This window comes from Tetrao urogallus (assembly GCF_951394365.1).
Source record: "Tetrao urogallus genome assembly, chromosome: 1".
Taxonomy (NCBI): domain Eukaryota; kingdom Metazoa; phylum Chordata; class Aves; order Galliformes; family Phasianidae; genus Tetrao; species Tetrao urogallus.
In genome coordinates this window covers 58824899-58846692 of record NC_136813.1, presented here as the reverse complement: position 1 = coordinate 58846692, position 21794 = coordinate 58824899, and the positions used below count along the sequence as shown (strand labels likewise).

The window sequence follows — 21794 nt, the reverse complement described above, 5'->3', positions numbered from 1 at the left end:
ACACCATGTGCGTGCCGCTCAAACTTAAGAACTCTCTCGTAGCCTGCAGCAACCAAGAGAGACTGTCCAATTCCTTTAGTAAGAAACTGCAACTCCTTGACCTCCAAAACCATACTGTGCATCACGGCTTCCCCAAAATAAATTATCATTCTTCCATCATTGGTATTACGTAAAGCTGGAACTGAAAAACAAAAGCAAGCGTATGAATTGTAACGTATTCTGAAGAAATAAAACTAAGCCAGAGAAAACATCTGGAAATCTCCTGAACTCGTGAGTTAATCACAACAGTACAGGTTACCACTTTTGTTACCCATAATTCCCCTTTTCCAGAAAAAAATAATTAAAAAAAAAGAAGTCTAGGAACAGGAATTCAGTGGCATTATTTGAAATGCAATAAAATTTGTCAAAACCCAGAAGCAGGCTTCTGGCATACATCCCAAAACTTCAAAGCTGTCTTGCCGATATTTCTGGAAGTACGTGCACCCACAAAGCTTCTGCAGGTTTTCATACTCCAGGAGTTATGCATAACTTGTGTACAAAAGACCTGCTTTTAAGTGCCACGAGATATTAACAAAATCGCATCCACAATAAAACAGAAACCTATCAGGAACGGAGAATAATAAACTGACAACATCTGCTATTTACATTATTTAATGTCTATAAATGAAGAAGATGAGCACATTTATTCTGGAGACTACTTCTGAATGCATCTCTAAAATTTCACAGATTATTCAGGCTTTTGTTTTGGTGTGGAGACAGAAAGAGCATCAAGCGAAGCGTGCATCAGATCATACTCTGTAGACAGTGTCATTTTTAGAACCAATTTTATTAATCGCTCCTCAGAGAAGTCTGTAACAGGAAGACAAATCTAGCATTATGGGACAGCAGCAGACAGGTCACTTCACAAAGCTGATGCAACCTACATTCAAAATCTGAATGCTGCTGCAGTCAATACTATTTCTGGAATTCCCTGGCAGAATTTCTCTCCCTCTCTAACTTCTCCCTCTTGCTCTGTTTGTGACCATTCACAACTTCTTCCTTTCTGATGTCAAAACACAGCAGTTCAAGTCGAAAACCTTTGTCCCTTCATAGGGGGGGGCAGGGGAAAAAAATAAAAAGAATGCTCACAGAATATACAACAATTACTCTAAATGTTAATTTTAGAGGCAGAGATCCAAGCATGATAGAATTGCAAGCACAGAACAGAACAGGAACACATTCATGTCTTCTCTAAAAGATGACTAGAATTTGTGTTACAAAAGTGAAAGATTTTTCTATTGCTATCTGTGATGACTAACAGCACTTACTTTTTGCGGTCCTTATCTCTCTTCAAGCTAACAGGAGTAGAGACCATTGGCTGTGTTTGGAGTAATTCAGCATTAGCTTTCTTCATGTTAAACAGAGCGATTTCTTCCTCTAAAGCTTTTCTCTTCTTCTCTAATTTCAGTTTCTCCTCTTGATGCACTAGCATAAGATGTTCAAACTTAGCCTGTATCTGTTGGAAGCACAGAAAATGCATTTCCAACTGGTAACACAAGGTGGCGATATCACAATACAAAAGCACTGCAATTCCAGTAAAAACCACCTCAGCTAATGTTAAAACTACAAAAAACTGCATTCTTTCCCAAAAATCAGCAATCCAGAAGAATATATCAGATTTATATTGCATTTTTCCTATGGATGCCAGGCTACCACACACAAAAAATGAGGGTTGAAATGATGGAAAATGCTACATTAGCATTAGATCTATTGCAGGATGTACCTTTCTTAGATCAAAAACAAGGATTCCTTTAGAGAGGAAACAAAAATATTAAATCAGAAAGTGTCAAGCAGAATCCATTTTCCTTAAACCAGGCGGGCAAGAAACCACGTATACTTCTTTTATATAGGATATGTGTTTTAATATGTTCATTAATTACATGTATGTATTAATGTGTATACACACAATTAGGTTGGGGAGTTACTTGTCACCTGCCAGAAGTTAACTGCTTTTCTGCAACCAAAAATCTTTAGGGTTTTTTTGATGTATTAATGGATTCTAGCCTTGGATGTATTTGACCTGTTAAAACACACTTGTGTAATTGTGCATGGTAACCAGGGAGTATCGCCTGCCTCTCTTTCTCACCTCCCACCTACCCCTGCTTTGGTGTCCTTCTGACCAGCTGGATCAAGATGCTCAATTGGCTGAAAACTATAACCCTACCAAAATACTCTTGGATTTCAACTACGTCATTTCTCTGATCCAACCAATAACATTAAACACGTAGAAGCTACATGCACAGCTTCAGACTCAAGTGAACTCAAGTGCTTGCGGAGGCACAAAGCTTGTGCCCCTGAATTATGTCAATATAGAATCACAGAATCCTTAGAGTTGGAAGGACATTTAAAGGCCATGTGTTCTAAGTCCCCTGCAATGAACAGGGACATGCACAGCTCCATCAGGTTGCCTTGGGGCTGATCCAGCCTCGCCTTGGAAGTCTCCAGGATGGGGCATCTACCACCTCTCTGGGCAACCTGTTCCAGCATACAGAAGTTGTATGACTCAATCTTAGTGCAGCTATAGAGGTACAAAAGTCAGATTTATTTCCATCTTGCACAAAGAAAGAGCAAAAATAATACTGTAAAAATATATCAGTATGCCTATCCTATACAATAGAGCTGTCAGGCTTTATAGATGTGTCTATACTATGTATACTATTTGTCATTTATTTCATTACTACAGTTAACCCAATGCATTACAATAAAAAAAATAACTCAGGGTAGAAAACATAAGGTCCTAAAGCAATTGTACCACTCCAGAGCAGCAATGCTGCACATTGTAAGTACAAGTTTCCTCTAAATGAAGGACACAAAAGCCATCCTGAGTACAATGGAAACTCCTGTTTTTCTCTTATTTCCATATACACATACACATTTCTAGGAGAACGAGCAGCAGCAGGGTATATGACAAATGTTCTTTGCAAGTGACTGCATTATTGTTTTCTGACATCAGGAACTGGGAAAATAAATATCCATAATTCAACTGCAATATGCAGAGCTCATAGAAACTGCACAAAAGGAAAAACATCAAAGGGTATCACAGATAATGTGTAAAACTTAGCTGTGTCTATTTTGAACACAAACAAGTATTATTCCAATTGGACAGCCTCCTACTGAGAATGACTGAACCTGATACTCTCCACCACTAGCATAGGGGACTACACAGGTTTAGAAAATACTGTATATTAAGTCTCCTTTGTACTTAAAACATGCATCTGAACCTACTAGTATTGTAATATAAGAACGAGCCCCTTCAATCTGCAGGTGAGAAGAACTCATGGGACATGGCAGGAAGGGATCTCAGACAACAATATTTTTCTGTTTAATATCTCACCACAAAACTCAATTCTACTGTAATGGACAAAAAATAATAACTGTAATTGCATGATTCATTAGTGACGAGGCCATGGCTAACTGTCATAAATTGCTGCAATGTGACTTTTAGAGGCCCCAACAGACAGGTTACTCTTCCAGCAACCTAAGCCTGAAAAGCACCTGCTGTGCTGATATAACAAACACATCACCATTATATTCATCACCATATTCCTTCCTACTGTCTTGTCCCAGCTATCAACTAAACATGCTGCACACCATAACCTCCCTCATTCCATAAAAGTTTGCCATTTATTTCTGAGCATCTAATCAACGTGCTAAGCTAATCTTTGTAGTCAATCTGCTTTTGATTTTAAGCATTACTGCCACCAACTAGAAAATCAGAAAGATCAACTAGTTGTGATTTTAATAAGAACTGTTCCATATCTCAGCACACAAACTCACGACAGACCAGCACACTTACTCGTTGCTCTGCTTCTTTCAATACTGCTTCTTTCTCCTTCACTCTCTGCACAAACTTCTGCCTCGTCTCCTCCTCTCTTCGTTGCAGCTCAAGGTAGAACTTGCGCCTCTTTGCCTCATAGGCTTCCTGCAGACTGAAGTCCAAAAACATAAGCAGGTCTCCAGCAAACTGTTCAATTCAGTGTGAAAAACTAACAATCTGGAACGTTATTTAAACAAATCAAATGCATCTGAGATATAAAGTATCATAGTTCTCCACGTAATAATTCATAGAATTCAGCAGAAACAGGTTTCTGAGCTTTCTTAGCTTTGATTTAAGTAAACAACCTTGCAAAACCAAAAAATATCAAAGCTAACAGTACTTTACTTTTCAAAGTAAATAAAGCACTTGAGAAATCTCACATTCTAGTTGTAACTTTCAAATACAAATTATTCGCACTGGAGGCAGAAGTTAGTTATTAATCAAGACACTGAAATTGTGAGAAAAATCCTCCCAAAACTTCCACATTGTGAAACCTCAGCCTTAACACAGGACGTTACAAACACAGTGCATCTGGATGCAACTACTGATTGCTCACTCATTATGTCATTTACTCATCTAGCTGCATGTCAGACATTTTCTCCAGGAGAATACTGTGAGAAACCATATTGAAAGCTTTGAGGAAATCCAGAATGACGACATGAACCGGTTCCCTTTGGTCAGCTGAGTGGGTAACCTTGTCATAAAAGTCCATAAGTTTGTTGAACAGGACTTTACCCTGTAAGCACATGTTGGCTGTGACCCGTGACTGTGCTGTCTTTCAGGTGTTTGTCAATGACTCCCACAGTAATACTCTCCACAGTTTTGCCAGGCTCTGAAGTGAGATGGACAGGTCTGTAGTTACCAGGGTCTTCCTTCTTGCCCTTCTTGAAAACTGGAAGAATGTGAGCCAGTTTCCAGTCCCAAGGTCATTATAAAATAATTGAGACAGATCCCACGATGACATCCTCGAGCACTCCCGGTATTCCACATTTTTCCTTCCACTTTTTCCAAACTTACTCTAATAGACATTGCAATATGCAAGACAATTTTCTTTCCATTGAAAAACAGGTACTCAAAATTGAGAAATTTCCTCTGTATCCATGCGTACCATAGCAAATTAAAATATGCTGATAATTCACACAAATACTATCACATAGTTGATACTTTCAGGGTATATACAACCACTTTCTGCCAGCAAAGCTCTGCTTGGGAAAAAAGGAATACAGCCTGTGTATGCCTGTATCTCCTATCCCAAAGAACATGGTAACTTCAAAAAGCAGGGCACAATAACTTCAAAAAGCATACCTGTTTAGTGCTACAAATTCTTTCAATAAAACTTTTACAACTTCTCTACATCACATGATTCCACAAAAGCAAACATGGAGGATCAGAGCTGCAATTATGGTTATAATAAAACTAAAAGGATCTCTCCAGTTTCTTGCAGGGGAAAAGGACACGCAGAAACATCAGAACAACTCCCTCTTTATTCTGGGGCTGCTCTTGTAAACCATTCAATACTTCCTTAAAACTGACTAGCCAGCCTCTCAGATATCCCCAATTACTATTACTTTGCTTGCTGTCTTTCACGCCCTTCACTCTGAAGTAAAACACATTTATATGTATATATTTCTTACATTAAAAACATACATAAAATACTCAACATTGCTTTATATTCTTTACTGCTTTATATTATTTATTTAAAATTAAATGCATTATACACACACTTTTGTACTGCATTTGAAGTCTCACTCTTAGTTTTTAACAATTTTTACTGAAAGGATTTATAAATGGAGAGACGACACAGGACATCTAAAAACTCAATTATTTAGAGCAACAGGAAGCTGAAATCTCTTTCTTCTGTATTTTAAGATGACTGAACAGTTTCCCAATCCTAAAGTCACTTACTTTTATTCAAAATATAACCTAAGGAGACAGAATAATCATCTTGAAATTGCATGTGCAGACTTAAAATTCTGTAAGATCACAAAGTAAAAAAGTTCTTTTCCTATCCAACAATATCTGAGTGATACTTTGCAACTGAATGATTTCAGCAGGACAACATTCTGCTTTGGTTTGATTTGTTGTTGTTGTTTTGTGTTGTTTTGTTTTTTTTTAAATCAATGTAGGTCTTAGCCTTGTATCTGCCACTTGAAATATGGGCATGGTTTTCACACCACCTTTGAGTTCAGACAGCACATGCAGTAACAATAAAGCTACAGCACAGGTTATTCAAGTGCCAGCAGCCTTGCTGTGTGTCAGCTGCGCTAACAAGCACTTTGCCTTTGGGTGTAGTGCAGCAAAAAAGCTAAAGCAAAAACTTGACTAAACTAACACACTGCAGTTGCATCTTTATTTCAGTATGTGGACATCTTCAGACTCAATCTAAGCTAGTTTATCAGATAAAATCAAGTCTTGATATCAGTAATAGATTAACGTTGCAGACATTGAGCTTACCACACAATCAAATTACATGTTTAGAAACTATGAAAAATTAATTTTAAAAAATTATCATGCATTCTCTCATTTTTCTTGGTTGGACCTCAATAATTTTATACCTTGTACTCTGTGAAGAAAGCCTATGCTTTACTAACCCATTACATGGCTCCTAACAACACTTATCACCTACCTTTCTACAGGAGAAAAGCTGTCACGTATGGCTTTCTTATTTGCATAAGGCTTCCAACATGGAAGTCCAAAAATAAAGATGCAAATCAGGCACAATCTGTTCGTAAACTGAGACTCTAACTGAAGTGAAATTCATAGCTTGGTGGAACACAACTGTTGTGTGTTTTGTTGACTCTGGATAAGAAAGACACTCAAACTGTTCTGCAGTTTGTTCATTTAAAACTTAAAACGATTTTCAAGTTTGAAAAATATTCCTGGAACTTTCTATATAACATTTCAATACCAGTGAAAGCGTATCATAAAAAAGAAAGTTAACTAGTAGCAGGTATCACTAGCACAGTCCCTTGACTCAGTGGACTATGTTGCTATGAAGCAACATTTAGGATGTGGCAGATCTAAATAATTACCATCTTCCCAACAAAGGCTTGAAAAAAACCCATGTATTTTGGCTGGAGTTCAGTCTTCCCATACAGAGGTTAAAGTATTTAGCTTGAATGCAAGGATCAACACTCAGTCAGATGAACTCCAAATCCAGGGGACTTCTTGAGGAAGTCTAATAGACTTCTAGATACGTTGTTTTCCTTCCTTAGAAAAGACAATTTGAATCACACAAATGATCCTCTACATGGGAACTTCTGATTGAATCCTTCCTGTTCTCCTTGCATCCTCAAAACAGACTGAAAACAAACCTGTTTTTGTTCTATCACTGCAAGGTCTGAATACTCCAGTTTTAGAGAGTAATAAGAGAAGGTACTTCACATACTGAGAAACTGAAGCATTTAAGATGAAGAAACTGTACCTTCTGAACACAGAAAAACAACTACACTAGAGAATAATTAACATCAGAGAATCAGAACATGCAAGCAAACAGCCCAAATATCAACGTTTTTTCAACACTCTTGCCTATCATTTTTCTTCTTTCCAAACCAGGAGAGCTCCCTGAGGGAATAACACAGTTTGCAATCAAAAAGTGGACTAACAAAATACCCAAATTCAGTAATTTAATAGTCCTCTCCTCCCCTGCAAACATCTAAGCTTTCCAGACACACATATATTTTGACATTTGTTTGGCTGGAAGCAGTCTTCATATCTAATTGCTGTTTCCTACCGTCCCAAACTTCTCTGCTCTAGGTATCTCAGCAGTCATCTCTTGCTGAGAATGATTTGAATCTAGGAGGTTGACAACTTTGCAGTCTAAGATTTCCTAGTGGAAGTAACTAGACCATCAAAATGGCAGGACTGGACAGCCCACACACACACACACACACACAAAAGAAGGTCTTCAGGTGTCCCATAAAAAATAAAATTTGATAATGGTTTGGGTTTTTTTTCCACATGGAAGAGTTGAAGCCTTTATGGATGTCCAACTGTAACCCAACCCGGAAGGTACCTGAAAATCCAAGAATTACTGACGTTGCTTTGCACCGACATACAGTTTTGGATGAATAAACCACTATTGTATTTTTAAATCCAAAAGAGTTGTACAAGCACTCCACAAGTAACTTTTGTACTTCATGCCAAAAGATAGGGCACGTTACCTCCTCAAGTGTCAATGTTTAAATGCTACAAACATCCGTGCTATAACATTTTCTGAAGCTCTCATAAAGCAATCCAACTCAGATTATCAAATTCAGCATGTAGGCAGCTACATCACAGGCATAAAATGTGACTTTTCAATATGAATTCCGATCACTATATAAGACATGAAATTCTAACACTCATATACTGCTATTTGTATTATTTGTAGACTAAAACTAAACCTTTTACAATTCCTGAGCATGTAACTGTAAACATCTTAAAGGACAAACAGCCCCTATTCTGACAGAAACTCAGATTTGCAAATCAGAAAAACAAAACCCATTGAGCTTCCTCTATGGACAGTGGCATTTTTTCATCACACACTGAACATAATGCACTTCACCACCAGTTTCATCAGCAGCTTCATAAAGCACCTTATGGATGAGGTTACTAATTATGTCACATACAGATCTGCTATATTCTCTTCCCTTTTTATGGTATCATAAAATGTCTCTCACAAATGACCAAATGCCTTCCCTTTCAGACCTCAGTGTCTTTCACCATGCCACACAACTAAGGGACAAACATCCTAGATCAGGTCCCACTTGTTTCTTCCTTTCTCTGTCAACTGGGGAAAAAGTTTATGTTGCTGGATTTGCATGCAATACTATTCTTATCCTTCCAAAATAGTTATATTTCCAACAGACGTGATTTGCCAAAACTAATTCTTAAAGAGTGCTGTCTTGCCCCAGCACTCTTAATAATCTGACATTTAGTGGCCCATGCATAAAAATTACACACCAGAGGGAAGTAATCTTTTCTATAACTTCACTAAATCAACTTCACACATGTAAAATACTATGACATTCTGATGTCAAAGTAGACCATCCTGCTACTTTACGTGGTTAACAAAATGTCAACTGTTTAAGGGTTCTGCAAAGACAACTGTTGTATTTGTGGCAAAAAAATATAGTTCTGTGGACATATTTTTTTTTAATTTAAGAATTCTTAGTTTGAAATGGCTGCACATTGTGAAATTCAAGTTCAGGAAAGCAAAAGGTACTGCAGTCAATATCCCCATGAACAAATCTATATGCTTTCCTTCGACAAAGATAATAAGGTATCAGCTGTTAGCGTGTGTTCTCAAACCCAATGAAAAGTCTATGGTCAATTACAGTGAGCTTTAAACCTCATTCACCTTTGGTCTCTATGTATGAAAAGGATTTATTTCTTTCTTTTTAAGTCAAGAGAAATGTCATGGTGATTCATGGTCAGCTCAAGATCTAAATTAACTTCTCAAGCATGCCTTGGCATTAAGGTTTCAGAAAGTGCCCATATCCAGCATCCTCCTTGATACATTCCTCTTATTTAATTATCACCTTGAACAATATAGAAATCAGACTTAGTGAAAGAAATGCTGTTCCATCAACACTACGAGTTAAAGTAACTGCAACTTCTTTAGAACTTCTGCACAAAGTAAAGCTGAAAGCAAAGAATTTAAGCTGCTAAAAACAATCTGAAGGGAAGCTATTTCTACCAGAACATTTAAATACGTTCTGAATCACTATGTGAAACAAGTTAAAAATCCAACTGGTTTCAAGTATTAGAAACTGTTTTTAATGCAAATCCATACTTTGTTTTCATGCCTGGTTTAAGCTGGTATTTTCCACAGTGACTATGTGGTAACAGCATTCTGCTAAATCATGAAGACTTTGAAGATTCCCAAAGCATGAGCTTCTCCCCATCAGGATGATAACAATTTGCACACTTACAAAATACAGCTCTACATATGAAATGACCAAAGGAAGTTGGAAGAAAGAGAGGAAGGATTTGAAAATAACAGATTAAACAAACTGGATATAGAAATTAGAAGTACTTCCTACAGAAAACAGCTTTACTGCACGAACAGCTGAGTGTCGCTAACCCTTTGCTTTACTCCACTCTGGAACAACCTGCAAATAACAACTTCTTACAGTATAATAAGAGATATCTTGACCCAAAAAGGCTAAATGTTTGTTATTACAGAAGATAATGAAGGAAGTCAACAGTGTAAACAATGATTTTGTAGAAGTTTTTGCTTCAGCTCCTGCTGAATTTTAAGTGCAGCCAAACCATTGCTTGAATCAGACATTATTAGAGAAAAAGTAAAACAGCATTATTTCTATAATGATAACATTTCAGAAGGCATACAGTGTACATACCTCTGAAAAATTGATATTCTTCCCAGTGAAAATTAAAATGCTCAAGTTTTTTTTAAAAAACAGATGTATTTCAGAAATAGAGCTTGTATGCCTGTAAAAGCCATGCTCATATAAACTCATATACTGTTCCATGAAAATAAATGAATGAACAGATGTGTACTTACACTGATTTAGAAAAAAATAATAACATATAAACATTCTCTCATAAGAACTGTTCTAACTATGAATCTTGTTTGGTATTGTGCTGATACAGTCAAATATGCAATGAATGAAAGTGGAAAGCCAGTGCTGTATACAGAATCACAGAATCACAGAATGGCCCGGGTTGGAAGGGATCTCAAGGACCATGAATCTCCAACCCCCCTGCCACATGCAGGGCCACCAACCTCCCCATTTAATACCAGACCAGGCTGCCCAGGGCCCCATCCAACCTGGCCTTGAACATCTCCAAGGATGGGGCATCCACAACCTCTGTGGGCAGGCTGTTCCAGCACCTCACCACTCTCTCTATAAAGAACTTAATGTACAGTAAGACTCTTACCTTACTGGCTTGTTCTCAGGGTCAGTGTCTCTGAAGCCCATCTCCTGCAGTCTGCAGCGCCTGTACAGCTCATAATGGTGTGTGTGAGTCTGCTCTATTAAATCTTCCATATTTGTGCAAATAAGCATCTCACGGAGCTTCACAAAGTCACAGTGGTTCTCATTTTCCACTAAGCAGTTAAAAGAGGGATCATCATACACAAGTACAGAAATTGTCAAAATATGTTTTAAATACCATTGAGATCCTTCTATTTTGTTCACTGACTACACTTCTAGGAAAAAGGATCTGTACTTCTTATACCTCCTGCACTTTCTTGTGATTTCTAATACACAAATTGAAGCACTAACCGTATGTACCACTGAACATGTTCCAGTATGTCCTGATTTCACATTTGAATTGAGCAACTATTAATTTCTCTTTTTCTCTTCTGACAATCAGGAAACCTTATAATCTGGTAATGCTAGAGGCACTGCCATAATATCAACCAACCCAAATATCACATACAGCATCACACGGCTTGATTCCAGGAAAGCATCAATGTTGGAACTGCAGACTTCAAATATGAATTTCTAAATTCTCTAAGCTGCTTATACAAAATACAATCCATATGACAGCAGTGGCTAATAACAGATCATGTGAATATCAATGAATCTTACAATTAAAAAAGACCATAAAAATATGCAGGTCACTCCAAAAATAACAATTTTTATTTATTTCCATGGAAATGACAACAAATACAAGGAGCACAATAACACTATTTGAGAGAGCCCATCCTCAGCTCCAAAACACTCTTTCTCAACATAGACACCACCAGTAGCTATGCACTTTCACCAGTTATAAACAAGACCCTATGTGCCATGCCTGTAAAAATCTACATCAGTAGAGGTGACCCACTGCTTCACAGTTGCTGTAATGGCAGTTGCTAAGAAAATGTTGCCCACAAAATCCATCTTTTGTCAGCGTGAACGGATGGAAGTCAGAAGGTGCCAAATCCGAACTACATAGTGAGTGTGGTTATCTTTTTCTCTAGAAGTTCAAGGCTTCAGCTTAGTCAGCAACTGCAATGTAGCCATCAGTTGACGGTTTGCTCAGGCTCCAGGAAATCCAGAAGGAACAACCCTTTCCTATTGAAAAGACACTGCACATCACTTTACCCGCTGTGTCTTGAACCTTCTATTTGATAGGGAATTCACATCACCACCCTATGGATTGCTATTTTGACTCCAGCTCATAGCAGTGGCACCACATCTCATAACTGGTAATGATGTGACCCAGGAAACTGTCACCTTAAGCCCAGTATTGGTTCAGTAGGTCCCGACAAACTTGCATACTGTGTTCTTTCCGTCCCTGTTTGAGCATTTGTGGGACCCACAGGGCGCACACTTTGTGTTATTCCAATATTGCCACCATCACTGAAGCTGATACTGAGTCCCATATACACTTCCCTGTCATAATCTACCAATCTGCATGCATGAGCTAATCGAAATGCTGTGTATCTTGTGGAGAACTGCTGTGCATGGCCATTCAGAACACGACTTGTCTTTCATGTTGCTGCTGCTATTGCTGAAATGCAGCATCCACCACCTCATGGCTCACATCCACTATTATGGTATCCAGAAGTGTTCAGCAAGTGTTGATGAATCTGTACGGAGGAGTTCAATGACAGCCCTTTGCTTCATGAGTATTTCCATGTCAGATGCCACTGTTTCAGACTGCCCCTCTGCTGCCATGTATCACATGGCAATAAAATGCAAGTGAATACTGGCAGGAAGGTTCAACCTCTACTGCTATCCCACCAACATTTGCCTCTTACATTGTAAGCCAACAAAATAAAACATGACACATTACTTTCAGGATGACCTGCATATTTTTATGGTCTTTTTTAATTATAAGATTCACTGATATTCATAGAGGCTGTTATTAGCCACCACTGTTATATACTTGAGAATTCATTTACCTTGTACAATGCCCCAAGGGTACTGACGAGCTTTCACCATTTTGTTTCCAATTTTCACCACTTCTGTACTTCCCACTACAGCAAAAGGTAAATGCCCCTGCAAGAGTCACACCAACACAGCCTTATCTCTCAGTGTTCTTACGTAACAAATGAAAAGCAAGCAATCCAGAAATAAACAAAGGGTAAAAAAATCTACCACACAAGGAGCGAATACAGCTAGAATGCTCAGAACACCCAGCTTTAGCTTACAGGCTCATTTTAAAATGACAAGGTAGATCTGAAAGCACAACAGTGAAAGAGCTTGGAGTGCACCTGACTTTGTGATTCCTGAAGATAATCTGTCCTGCTATGGAAGGAAAGTAACAACAACAAAAAGGAAAAAGCAAACAGAAAACAGTTCTGCAGACAAAAAAAACAGAGAAAACTGCAGAGTCACCTGACTACCTTCTCTAAAACATGTAAGGTACCATTCACTATGAAAAAGAGCAGATCAGTTTATCTATGTTAGTAGATGTACATTAAACATCCAGAAAAAGGAAAAGTATTTATGAGTAAGATCCTCTTTCCAGAACCAGAAAACAAGGAGCCTCCTAAAACAAGCAGCATCAACAGCAAAGGGACAGGGAAACCTGGGGGTCGGGGGGAGCCCAAAAGCATGGGAGTCATTTAAAGAAAGTGAAAATAAATAACCAACTTGCAAAAAATATAAAGCCATAAACCTCAACACAGCCACGGAAGAACAGGCATGAATCAGTGTTACAGTGATGCTTTAATACTGAAATATTGACATTACTTCCACTTACTTACTTACATTCATGATAGTATTAATTTGAGAAACAACTTCATCATCAGTTGGAAACTGGTATATCTGGATACCATTGCTAACTAATTCAGCAATGAGTTTCCTCTTGAATTGCTGCAGTTCTGTTTTAGAAATGCTGTCTGCTTTTCCTATAAGTGGTATAATGTTCACCTATTAATGACAAAATACATGAAATCTGTAAGACATCAATTTTGAGACAACAACATTAACAAATTTCTTTGGTCGTAACTCTTCAAAACTACCCTTTCAGTCTAAACTTTTCCATCAATATCTGATTCATTTCAACTATAACCAAAGAAAACTTTACAAATCATTAAAATATATTCACTGCCACCATTTGAAAACAGTAACTTTATTTAATTCCTCATAACTAACTCTGAGAAAAGAATTAGGAAGGTGACCTCATACAGCGTATCACTCAAAAGAACAGCAATGCCTACTTATTACCAAATAAGTCATGAAGTATTTATATCTCTGTTTAAAAAATTGAATTTTTGATTTATAGCAGTGGGGGACATGTCAGGTATTAAAAGTTGGGAAGTTAAATGCACAAAGAAAAGGCTGCCAACACCTCAGCTTCCCTTCAGGTACAACAAGGTCCTTACTGTCACCCATAGCTCTTACTCCACTAGCACAGCAACGAGGTTGACTTGTACCTGCTGAAGGCAGAAGAACATCTAACACTGAAGAATCTCGCCTCCAAGTTGTTGCAGTAGTTGCTCAGAATTCTAAATTCAATCCTAATGCTGTAAGTTGACCTATCTGCTAAAATAGTTATGACAGTAACTCAGTACTCTTAAGAATAATTCAGTATCTGTGACCCTCCTATCACCCCTTTCAGAACAGGACACCAAGAATTAGTGCTCAAAATTCTAGTGGATCACTGCAATTCTTCAGTGAATTTGAGAGTTCTGGATGGTTCCTTGATTACAGACACACACACAAAAAAAGGAAGAAAAAACACACACACACCCCATTTTGTATTGTTCTGACTATTCTGCCTGAATGGAATTTCCACAGCATGAACTTTCAAGACTCCATTCAGTAATTTTTCCGACATTGCAAAGACAGCAAAAGACTTCAAGACAACACTGACCTGTGTCAGGGGGGCAGGAAAAAGTAAGAGTAAGCATTGAGTCAAACAAACAACCTCCCTAGAAAGATAACTTAGCTGTGCTAACAAGTGCTTGCAAAGCAGATATATGTAACGCCTAGCACATCAATATTTCAGAAGTATTTCAGGGCAGTGAGTTTTGTGCAGTCCCCCTAATTCTAGATAAAACACATGGTGTTACAATTTCAGAAAAAAAAAAAAACTCTCTCAAAATCACTATCATTAAAACAAACCACTTTATTCTTTAAGCTAGAAGTTTCTTACCCTTGTTCACTTTGTCTTCCTGCCTCTAGGGCTCCTCCCTCCCCAATTTCCTCATACTAACATTAAAGTATGACTTCTAAGATTAACTGGTGATATTCCTTAACAATGTAGCACGTGCAGCCTAAGCATACATGTGGTTAAATCAAAATGCTACATATATTATTTTGATGACTGATATAACTTAGGATTGTATAAACAACCTGATACAGCTAGTAGAAATCCAAAGCTTCTGCTAAATTAGCTGAGGTATACTGAGCTAGATTTTCCACTGCACAGCTCTAAAAATGGATGGAAGAATCCTCAGACTTTAATTAACCTTCACTCTGCCTTCTCAACATAAAAGGTTTACAGGCCCATCTAACTAGGAGAGATTGGTAATGAATAGGAAGGAAACATTGCTGTGGAGACAAGTAACAAAACAAAAGCAAGATCACTGCAAACTGAGTCTAGCTATCAATACTGATGTTAAATCATACCTGTCATTAAAATGTTAAAGCAGTACTACCATGGCTTTAGATAAGCAACAGAAATAGTCTTTTTAATCTGTTAAACAATCTATTTCTACTTGCAGCTCCTAAGGTTTACTTGACAACTAGTATCTCAGTACTTTCATCCAAGAACAACACTAATTGAAAGCATGCACTGACCTGTACTCACAGGAGACTTGAACTATATTGAGCTGGACCACATCCAGATGTGCTCCAAGTCGCAGTGCTTCCATCTACGCCTGCTGCTCACTTGGGCACCAGCTAACTCCTTTCAGCTCCTTCCCAAATCACAACTCCCACTGCACAAAGCTGAATTCTGAATTCCATAGGCCGTTAACACAGAATCACTTCAACCCCACATAAAAAGTCAACACCTGAAACTAAAATAGCAGTCTTCTTCTCCCGTTATGTGCAGCAGCTCCTTTCCAGGTAGAACTAAAATCTGCACAGCTCTACAAGGAGACAGATTACTTTTCAGTTTCCTAAGTAGGCAAAACTCTTTAGTTTTCAGTTTAAATCAGTCTCCTCATCCAGGAAACTGACTGAGGAAAACACTTAAGCATGCACAGTGTGAAGGAGCAGCTGAGCCTGCTTCTTTCAAACAGCAGTGCAGACTTACTGAAGTTTAACTTCAAGAAGTAGTTTAAAGTAGTTCAACTAAAACAACAACAAAAAGCCACTGGGATAAAGGTTTTTCTTTATCCATGCACACAGTTTTGCTGTGTGTTAGCACCAAATTCAGCCTTTTGATCATCCTTCATATCCATGATATGCAAAGTATCACTTTCTTCCCTCACACTTAGAAAATAGACTATTTTTCTAAATTACAATTGTAATGTAACACCTCACATTAATGTCAAAGCATCTGTTGCTCCATTATGCTATAGAGAATGAAAAAAAATATTCATACTTGAAATTATTATTGGTTGGTATTTGGCACATATATTTAAATATATTAAATATTAAATATTTATATATTAAATATATATTAATAATATATATTTATATATATTATATATATTATATATAAATTATATATATATTATAATATATAATATATAATAATATTAATATTTATATATTAAATATTAAATATATTTGAAGGTGTCCACTTGTTAAGAAGTACACTTACACCTCATGTACAGGAAAAAGAACATGCTGACAGTAAAACACAAACTAAAAGGCAATAAAACCAAACACTGCAGCATTCCAAATTCTTAACATTTTAACGGAAAACAGAAGAATTCTCCTCTCTTCTTTTATCAAACAAGATTTCCTAAAATGGCCCAAATATCTAGCTTCTTCCAATTCACACAAACCCATTCTAAGAAGAATCATAATAATTTAGAATTTAGAAAGAAATAATCACTAGAAACTATTTTAATGGTTGCAAAATTAATCAATATGTGTAGTTTAAAACATTAACACAGACCATCATAGAAAAGTCAGGCTAGAGGAGCTCACAGCACTCACCTCTTCAGCTGCTTATAACAAACATCTTTACAGCGCTGCAAAGTTTTCTATACACCAATTTTCCAGCAGCCTCAAAACTTGATAGTGAACTAGAAACTACAAACTTCATTAGAAACATTACAATACTCATGGAGGGTATCCTATCCAATCAGTAAGATGTTAAGAGATTGTTTCTCTGTGTTCTTCCCATTTGTGAATAAATAAGTGATGAACTGCAAACTTTTGGTTGAACTGAGTGGTTCTGAAGTTAAAAAACAAACAAACAAAACACAATCTCCTAACACCAATCACACAGATTTGGAACGAAGAGTTGGTAGCAGACTTATAAGCTGCAAGATGAGTCAGAAAACAGAACAAGTCCTAAGAGCTGTTTCAAAGTCTTACCTTTCTGTCTAGACTTTTCATGGTTAACAAATCTAGAGTCTTTAGGGAATGGCCTGTAGGTGAAATGATGTAGAGGCATACATGGATGCGAGTATCATGGTAGTTAAACATAGAACGTTTAATTTTCAGTTCTTCTTGGAGATAGGCTTCAAATTGTGCATCTATGTAATCCACTATTGGCTGATAGCTGTAAGAAATAAAATAAAATGAAATAACCAGACATTAGCTATTCCCAAACAAGCTAAGAAAGAAATTCATCTTGTACTGTTGTGTGCATTTTCATTTTACAATTGAACAGGGTGCTCACGTAGCTGCATGACACAGCAGAAAATTAAGTGCACTGATCCTAATTTCTGAGAGGCTACTCCAAAAATAACTGTACACCTAAAACAGATAAAATACTCTGTAGCTATTATAAGTGGAGAAAAAGAAAAAAAAAAAAAGGCTACGTAAATTTACTTTTGCTTATTAGTGATCTTTTCAAGAGATGTTTTATAAACTTTGGCCATGAAGCTGTGCAACCACAGAACACTTAGATTCGAGAAAGACACACAAAACTTCTAGATACAAGAAAGAACATGCAATTACCAGTACCAAGAAATAGGACTTCCAGAATCCTCTGAAGATGAAGTACTGTACATGAGAGAGCTCTTAAACAATAAACAAAAATTGGAAAGGAGGAATGTGAGAGAAGAATGAAAATCTGATTTGCAACATCAGTACAGTTTAAGCAAGCTTCATCCTGCTTAAAACACAACTATAATCTCCTTTCAAAAAGAAAGTGTTGCCAGATGTCCAAGCAGGACCTCACAGTTTTGCTGCCACTAAAATTTACTAGACCAAGTCAAATGCAAACAAAGTTCAAAAGCAATAGTAGTATCTAAAATTAATAAAGGGTTAAAAGGCAGCTTCTTACAATATAATATATCAACATCTCTAGTATCTATATTAATATCTACACACATCACACTCATCCCAGTCTCTAGCATTAGCTGTTTTCCCACAATATTGTAGGAGTGATCTCATGACAATCTTAATGTGATTCTCTAACCTTCATTTATAATTAACACAATTTAGGCACCCATGTAACATGAAGGACTACTAGAATTCATTATAATGAAAGAAAAAATCTGCTGAGATACAGTTCAATATTTTAAAATCTTCAGTTCATAACAGCAGAGACAAAACTGACACTGCACTTGTGTATCTTTTGATTGAGCTGACCAACTTAAAGGACTTCAAGAATCCACATGATGTTCCTTCCTGTTTGAAGTCCTTAATATAATCCAATATTTAAAACAAAAACAAAAACAAAAAAACCCTACAACCAACAACCTACAGATCTACTCTCTATAATGTAGTGTACATCATAACCTTCTTGGTTGTTTAAATAGTCCCCCGTGGAACTTATCACCCTGCTCAAAAGAAACTCTACGCACTACTGCACTTCTTATTTACATGTATTTATAAAAGATTTTATTATAAAGAAGGGAGCAGATTTCAGCTGATTTCTCAGTTTCCTAGACAAGAAGGAAAACACTACCTGCTTTGGTACACAGAGAAAGCGGTTAACCAAATATTTAGAAGACATGTAAGAAAAATATTTACTACAAAGTCCAAAGAAGAATCAAACTGGAATTGAAGAACTTCTGCATGCATTAGCAACCAGGCAACACTTACCTATCTTCTTTGTTTATCTGGTCACCAAATCCCACGGTACTCACAACGGTTAGTTTCAAACGAACGTTGCTTTCATGGAGTTCGTATCTCTGAGCTTTAAGTCTTACATTTGGGTGAAAATGAGTTGACACCAAGTCATCAAAACTGATGTTAAATAGACTGTTTATTAAGGTAGATTTCCCAGATCCAGTTTCCCCTAAAGTTAAACAGAACGGTTGGGGAAGAAATAAAATACCTGCCAAGCACACCAAGTGCTATCAGAACAACCTGACAAATCCACCAAAAAATATTAAATAATTTCTCCAAACAGTTGCTGCATTCCTTTTTTTTTTTTTTTAATATAAGGAGCACTAAATGCCTTCTGTTAAATTTTTATCACATAGACAGGAGACAGTTAATACTTACCTATAATGAGTAATAAGCAGAACTGCAGGCAAATTTACCATTGGATTCAAAAGCTAAGTAACTACCTGTGAAACCACAGGGTTAGATAATTTTTATAAAAAAGCATTTATTTGGGAAGCATAGAAATATGTCTGTATTATCACCTTGGATTTTAGAACTTTTTGACCTTAAGCTCTATTGCAGTAAAAACCATGTAGCCTCATTCACTCAAAAAAATCCAAGAAGCTATCTACAAGTCATAAGTGCACGATGCCCACTTTCAACATTTTTTGTCTTCCTGTTCTTTATAAAAATGCTAAATATAAACCCAAATTATTGATACAAATGAGCAAAGTTGGGGAGAGAGTGGAACTGCACTTCATGCTTAACAAGTGAATTCCTAAGGAGAGGTGTAGCTTACAACCAAACAGCACCTACCGATACAAAGAATGTTGAAGCAAAAGCCCTGCTTGATGGATTTGTTAACCAGCTGATCAGGTAAAGTATCAAAACCAACATGGCCAGACAAGGGTAAGGATCGAAGGCCATCATTCTGCAATTAAAAAGAAAAAAGAAAAAAAAAAGAAAAAAGTATGTTATCAAAACGAGTTGCAAAGCAATTAGCAATGGCAAGAAAGGAACTCTGTTGGTAAGCCAGAATTCATTCCTTAGAATTTACAAGGAACTCAGGAAAGCAACAGTCCAGGAGAAAAAAGAATCTTTCAGCTCAGCTTTACACTATAACTTCAGAAAATACTCAGATTTACTCTGCACAGCTATTTGCAGTGTCAAAGTAAAGACCCTTTTTTTGGGGGGGGGGGGGGAGGAGGTGGGTGGGGGAGGAAGGGGGCATGGGGGAACGAAATGAAATGGACAAGTCCAACTAAAAATGTAAACTAAAAAACACAGAAAAAATATCAAATCACATTTGATTTGCTCTAAGAAATGAAGAAAAGACTATTAAAAACAACTTATGAGACAGATTTCAAAATAGGGACATAATCAGAGGAAGGTATATATTAGCAATCAGAATACATTCTGAGTAGCTGGAATTGTATTATTTGATTTTATATAAGTAACTATTTCATTACCTACACATCAGAACTCTAGATAATATATACTACTAGAAATGTCTAGAGGAGCACACTGTGCTTTAAATATCCAGAATCCTGCAATCCTGCATCACAACACCAAGGCAATGAGCATACAAAAAAACCCCAAAAAACGAAACATAAGATTATCAGTTTATACAGTTCTGTTTCAAAACATTCCATATCAAAAGTATAAACAGCAACAAGTCCATGCTATTCTGCCTCTTCTCTTTGCAATCCACTTGCCCTTAGTGGCTCCTGGGAATGTGTCTATAGCCAACTGTGGAAATACCTTCATTTAATAGTCCCAAGCACAAAGGAATGCCACCTTTTATAGCAGGTATGCTATACAGCAAGTGTCAGACTGCTTGCAGCTAAAAGGATGCAGACATGGCTTACAGCAGATGGTTCCCCTCCTCTGGTTTTGCTCAGGATTTCTTGTGTGGGACTACAGACTGCGCTCGCTGTCAATTTAGACCGATGTACTCAGGCATCTCTGCTTAGACTAATGCAACGAGGAGAAACCACAGCCCTGTGCATCCCGCTCCATGCCCACGGCGCTGTGGTGCAGCCCCTTTCCCTGACCCCCAGCTGCCCTCCCCTGACAGCTCCATGCCGTTCCCTCGGGCCCTGTCGCTGTCACACAGAGCAGAGCTCAGCGCTGCCCCTCCGCTCCCTGTGAGGAGCTGCAGCCGCCATCAGGCCTCCCCTCAGCCCCTCTGCTCTGCGCTGAGCACAACGAGGGACCTCAGCTGCTCTCCACACGCCTTGCCTTACAGACCCTTCCCCACCTTTGTAGGGTTTTTTGATTGAAGTCCACTTTAATTTCTGTGACCAAACCCAACAAAAGCCACAAGCTGGTTGGCCATTTCCAGAAGTCACTGGAAACAAATACTGCATCACCCAGGAGGCACTACAACAGGATTAAATCTGCTTAGCAAGGGAAGAGTGGGAAAACTCCTATTACAGCTGTGCCCACAGCACATGGGAAAGCAGCAGGAGTCCTCACAGCCTGTAACTCCGGAACTTCCATTTTCGGAAGGAAGAAAGTGATTAATCACAACCGAACAATTCAGCACGAAAGTGTATTGTTTTCTGGGAACAGAAATTAAAAACAATCTTTTCTTCCACTGTTACATTAGTTGTTTATCACAAAAACTGATAAAATTTCTGTGAAACAGAGAAAATGGGAAACCATAAATGCGCAAAACAAGGCGCCTTCTCTGTGCTTAGCTTAGAAAACTATGGCTGTGTTTACAGCTCGACAGTATGGCTGCATCGCTCTTTAAAAATGCATCATTTCTTTGTGTTTCTGAGTTTCTCCCAGAGAACTCTACTTACGGATATGTGTGTGCTTCAGTCAGGAAAGAGATATGTCTGCAACAAACATGTATG

At 37.6% G+C, this 21794-nt stretch overlaps 1 protein-coding gene across 1 annotated transcript; it reads right to left on the bottom strand.

Annotated features, from left to right (window-relative positions):
* Positions 1-954: 954 nt before the first annotated feature.
* SEPTIN10 (septin 10) lies at positions 955-21432 on the bottom strand (the record flags this gene model as incomplete). The annotated part of the gene is made up of 10 exons (XM_079541830.1): positions 955-1084; positions 1308-1495; positions 3836-3968; positions 10742-10910; positions 12699-12795; positions 13510-13671; positions 17245-17431; positions 18925-19120; positions 19747-19861; positions 21409-21432. 10 exons carry the CDS (start codon positions 21430-21432, stop codon positions 955-957), a joined length of 1401 nt encoding a protein of 466 aa, XP_079397956.1.
* Between the last annotated feature and the right edge of the window lie 362 nt (positions 21433-21794).